This window comes from Phaethon aethereus (assembly GCF_964289735.1).
Source record: "Phaethon aethereus genome assembly, chromosome: 3".
In the NCBI taxonomy this organism is placed as follows: Eukaryota; Metazoa; Chordata; class Aves; order Phaethontiformes; family Phaethontidae; genus Phaethon; species Phaethon aethereus.
In genome coordinates, this window is record NC_138576.1 from 125,406,434 (window position 1) to 125,411,635 (window position 5,202).

The 5,202-nt window shown below is 41.1% G+C and overlaps 1 protein-coding gene across 1 annotated transcript in view; it reads right to left on the reverse strand.

Moving 5' to 3' along the window:
* Positions 1-2,179: 2,179 nt before the first annotated feature.
* The window catches only part of BMP2 (bone morphogenetic protein 2), a 4,070-nt gene continuing 1,047 nt past the window's right edge, over positions 2,180-5,202 (reverse strand). Inside the window, exon 2 of the mRNA XM_081997727.1 lies at positions 2,180-3,186. Within this exon, the coding sequence (XP_081853853.1) occupies positions 2,342-3,186 (845 nt within the window). The 3' untranslated portion in view covers positions 2,180-2,341. The remainder of the gene's footprint in view (positions 3,187-5,202) is intronic.

Here is a 5,202-nt window from a genome sequence, read left to right on the forward strand (position 1 = left end):
TCCGACTGATGACCTTCCCAAAGCAACAGCCATAAACTCACTCATCACCAGTAAAGCTGGCAACAAGCGAAAGGCAAACTAAACTTCTGCACATATGACATTCCATCCTGAAAACATTAGCCAACGAAACAGCACTGGTCTTTTGAAAAAGCAAATAGAGGTTGTCCACCCGGTGAACTCAGATACTACCATGTAGTATCAGCATGGCCAATAATATCAGCTACCTCTCAAAAATAAGCAGAGGCAATCCACAGAGTAGCTGCTGATACAAAGAAATATACAAGTTTTAATCTCACCACAGAAACTTACACCTAGCCTAAGATATTTTTAAGCTCACAGGAGAAAAATGGAAGCAGCCAACAGGGAATTTGTTTTTCTCTCCTATCCTCTGTACCCATTGCTTTTTGTGATGATTAGCAGTAGAGAACTGTTCTGGGAGACCTGTAAGATATCGTCAAGTTGGCCTTTCTGATCAACAAACCTATTTAGTACCTTTGCTGTAACCCAGATGATTCTGGTAAAAAAGGAGGAGTTTGGGGAGGTTTGAGAAAGAGGAGGTTTCTGTTAATAAAAATTTAGGCTAGTACAAGGCCCAGAAGTAGGAGGCTCAAATCAGAGATTCCCAGAGTTGACTTAGAAAGGTCTCTAATAGGACAACTGCACAGACAGCTTTAGTAAGTGCTGCCTCAGCTCACCAAATCCAGAAACGGATCCACGACAGAGCGCAAGGGGATTCTGACATCTCTGGAGGTATCAGCACAGTCATTCTACATCCACCAAATACAATGGAGAGCTCCTGAAACAGGCAGGAACTTACCACCAGCAGCCTAACACAATTTCATTCTGTTCCCAGCTTCAGTGCACTTTGCAGTGGATCACTAAGAAGCCAATTTAAGCTACTTTCCTGCTCTACTATTTCAGCGCAACAAGCAACCCAGTCTCCGCATGCTCGTCCCAGGTTCTACAGCTAGCAACCTGACTGCCATACCAGTCTTTTACCATACAACAGGCACAGGAAGTATTAGCTTTCAAGCTGCGTTTGCCACCTGCAAATCACGCTTTTGTCCCTTACATGAAGGATTTAAAAAGTAAGAAGATGTTAAGCCCAAGTTATCCTCGTGACGACTGCACAAATGAACCATGTTTTGTTACAGACAGGACTTTTCAGAAAGAAATATCAGAGTTCTGTGATTTATTATCTGAAATTCAACATTTGGGGGCCGGGGGGGGGGGGGGGAAGCTGTCAAACACAAAACCCTGGAAGGGAAAACAAGCTAATCTGCAAAACAGCAAAACCATCAGCTGAGGTTAGATAGGAGGCTGCATATGACAACAGCTTGCTGTACGCAGGGCAAAAATTGAAGATTGATTTCACTATAATACTCCACAGAAGTGAGCTCTCATCTGAGGTGAGGAAGTATGCAACACTTTTTAAAGACAAGGGCTTGTACAAATAAGATAAGTATTCCTCTTTAGCGTACATAATCACAAAATAATTTAAAAAAAAAGATGACATTTTAGTTTTTATTATTTTATATTTGGCCAGGACTTTTAAAGGAAGGACTTTTAAAGGAAACATTAAACATTCACTTTTCTGTAGGTCTAGAAAGGATTCAGTCTTCCCCCACCCCCGCCTCCCATAGGATTTCTATTGGTCCTTCTTATATTCGCACTGCAAATTAGTTGGGAATAGCAGTATTTATACTAGATCAGCAATGTCTGGTTCTTATCCAAATGTTCCACCTAAAGAGGATGCCAGTTCTCATGGATTGGACAGCCCACCCTGCAGCATTCCTGAGAATTGTACAATATAATAATCTTGAAAGTCAGCAGAGTGGATTATCCACTTTTTTCTGGACTTGAACTTGTGACCTTAACAGTAGCACAGCAGAGAGCAAATGTGCTATGCACTTTGCCATAGTAACCTTCCATGTATTCTTTTCTACTTAAATACACACAATTGAAACAGCTACAATTTTGGAAAATTATGTACAAACCCTATATTTTTTCTTTTTGATTACATATAAATACAAATTAGCTATTCTTCTAAAAAGTGGTTATAATAGTAAATAAATACAAAATAAGAATCTGACCATTATACTTCATGTGCTGGGGTTAAACCCATATAAAATGTACAACTAAAATACATTTAAAATCTTTAAAGGAATATTTCTCTGATTAAAATATTTGTTTTCCCAACTTTTTCGTAGACATAAATATATTTTCAAAATAGTTGTGTTTTTTTTCTTTCCATTTCATTACATAAATAAAGTCTTCATTGGGAAATATTAAAGTGTCAGCTTTTTTTTTTTTTGTGTATTTGTCTAATATATTTGCTGTGTTAGCGGCACCCACAACCCTCCACAACCATATCTTGATAGTTCTTTAATACAACTTTTTCATTTTCATCAAGGTAGAGCATGGAAATAGCACTCAGTTCTGTCGGCACACAGCAAGCCTTGGGGATTTTGGAATTCACTGAATTGACCAAAGTCTGAACAATGGCATGGTTTGTTGAGTTTAGATGATCTGCCAGTGGAAAAGGACATTCCCCATGGCAGTAAAAGGCACTATACCCCGGTGGGGCAACAATCCAGTCATTCCACCCCACATCATTGAAGTCCACATATAACGGATGCCTTTTGCAACTGTATTTGTGGCGTTTACGCTGTTTGTGTTTCGCTTGACGCTTTTCTCTTTTATGAAGCGGGTGTCCCTTGCCATCATGCCCAAACGTTACTAATAATGGCCTGAGCTGAGACCAGCTATCTTCATCCTGATGTAAAGACCTGCTAATCCTAACGTGCCTCTTGGAGGCACTGTTCTCTTTGTCCAAGTGAACCACCTCTACCACAAACCCATGATTAGGTTGTCCATGTGCAATCCACCTCAAAACAGCTGGCGTTACATCAAAACTTTCCCATTTACTTGCATTATGATGCACCAACCTGGTGTCCAAAAGTCTTGTGACAGGGTCCTTAGAGGTGGCTGTGGCTGGCTTTATAATTTCATAAATATTAATACGGTGATGGTAGCTGCTGTTGTTCTCAAAGGCTCCGTGCACCTGTTTCCGAAAAATCTGGAGTTCAGCTGAGGTGATAGACTCCTCATTAGGGATGGAAGTTAAATTAAAGAAGAAACGCCGTGCTGTTTTCCCACTTGTTTCTGGCAGTTCTTCCAAAACTTCTAATTTGATTAAACAGGAAAAATAAAAAAAGAGAAAGAAAGAAAAAAAAAAATCAGGAACTGAGACAAGCAACCAAACCCCTCAGATAGTCTGCTGTTGGCAACTTTCAAATGACAGCTAACACGTGTGACATACAAGATCTGAAAGACTTTCAGGCAGAAAATACCATCTCCCTTGTCTTTTATATATTACGCAAGCATGTATCGCATGAAGTTAAGAATGCTTCATTCATTGTTATGCGTTTGGATTGAATACTGGTGCCCTTTGCATTCCAGGTGGTTATAATAAGTGGCAAGAAACACGCAGCATTACTTCGGAATTTAAGGACATTAGTGAGAAAACTCAAGCACTATAGTTAGCGGGAGTCTGATGAGAATCATTAAAACTGATTGAGGACTTAGGGTAACTATTGCATTTCTGCTTTTTTCAAGAATATGGCTCTAACATCAATCCCTTAAACGCCATTCTGAAAAATATTACTCTGCAATTTAGGTGACTTACAAACCTTAATGTACGGATTTTTGTATCTTAATTGGAGATGGTGAACTCAACATCTGTAATGGCACTTTACGAAGCACGCCCTAGTATTTACCCAAAAGGACCACAAAGAGTGGCAGGAAGGTTCAACTGCTAAAAAGGGGTGGATGGTAATAATGGCATAATGAAACAAAGTCGCTTCTGAACAACAGAATTTTCAAAACCACACAAAAAAAAAAAAGTCACTAAAGCCCAGGCCATTGTCACCTTTGAGTCAACAAATAATTGAATGGGGCTTCAGCAGGAGTAAAACATATCTAGGGTTGCTAAGAAGTAAGTTGTTGCTACAGACATTGAAGAAATTAAAAATATTTGTCAAAACAAATCTCTCTCAAATCACGGTTTTTAATTTTGGTACTAGGCATCCTGGAGAAACATTCACTTTCTAAGGGGGAGCCATAACTGCTGTTAGCAGTTCTTAGTCATGTAATCATTCCCTGTTGAATCCAGTATGATGTTTTGCATGAGGTAAGGCTCAGCTTTACGGTGTTTCAGGACCAGACCAACATTTGTAAATATGCAGATGTTTTGAGTGGTCACAGGACAGCCTCCTGTTTTCAAGAAGCTACTAATACAAAGCGAGAACTCAGTGAAAAAATGGAGTCACACTGATGTTCTTCTAAATTTTGTAACAATTATAGAATAGCTTTTATCTCAAAAAAACAGTCTTTGCTGTAAAAGCATAACTACTTCAACTTGCAGATTTTTACATTTGTCCAAAAATAATAACTTTGCCCTTTCAGCTCCTCTCTTGCTCAGCCCCTTGCCTACCATACTCATGTTTAACGGGAATGACCCATGCACTGGCTTTTCCTTGTTCACTGATATGCGTTCACTTTCCACGTAGGGAAATGTAGATGATGAGAGGTTACATTTCATCGTGCATCCCCTTTCTCACAATAAGGCTTTCCGCTAAACAGCACATCCACTTCTCCAAGGCCACCTCCTTTATGCACCAGAAACATTAACTGCTAATGATTTTCATTTCTCAACACAGTTCCACATTAAAAGCATGGGAAAACTGCATTTTCATTACTTCTACAGCGGGGCCACTGCATGCCAGCACCAGAGACTAGCAGCCAGGAACAATTACAACCTGGGGAAACGTTTCCCAAAGAGCACGCGAGCGACACGCGCACCACCGGCTCCATGGGCCTACCCGTGCTGTGGCTATGCTACCGTGCCACAGCTACCCGCAGTGACTTATTTTGGCTATATAAACCGGGAAACGCACCCAGTTGCTCAGTGAGGGCCTGTCCCAGAGGGTCCACTGCCTGGGTGAGTTGCAGGCGAGGAGGAGTGGCGGTGTTGCTGGATGCCCCGCTCTGCATTTGGCGGGGTTACCTGCAGGTGAGAGCTGAAACCTGGCCGCAGGGCTTTTACCAGCCTGGGTGCTTGGTGGCTGGGTGCCGGCTAAATTGCTCCTCGACGGCGGGGCGAGGGAGCCCTTGAGGAGGCCACGATTGATTTGTTGCATT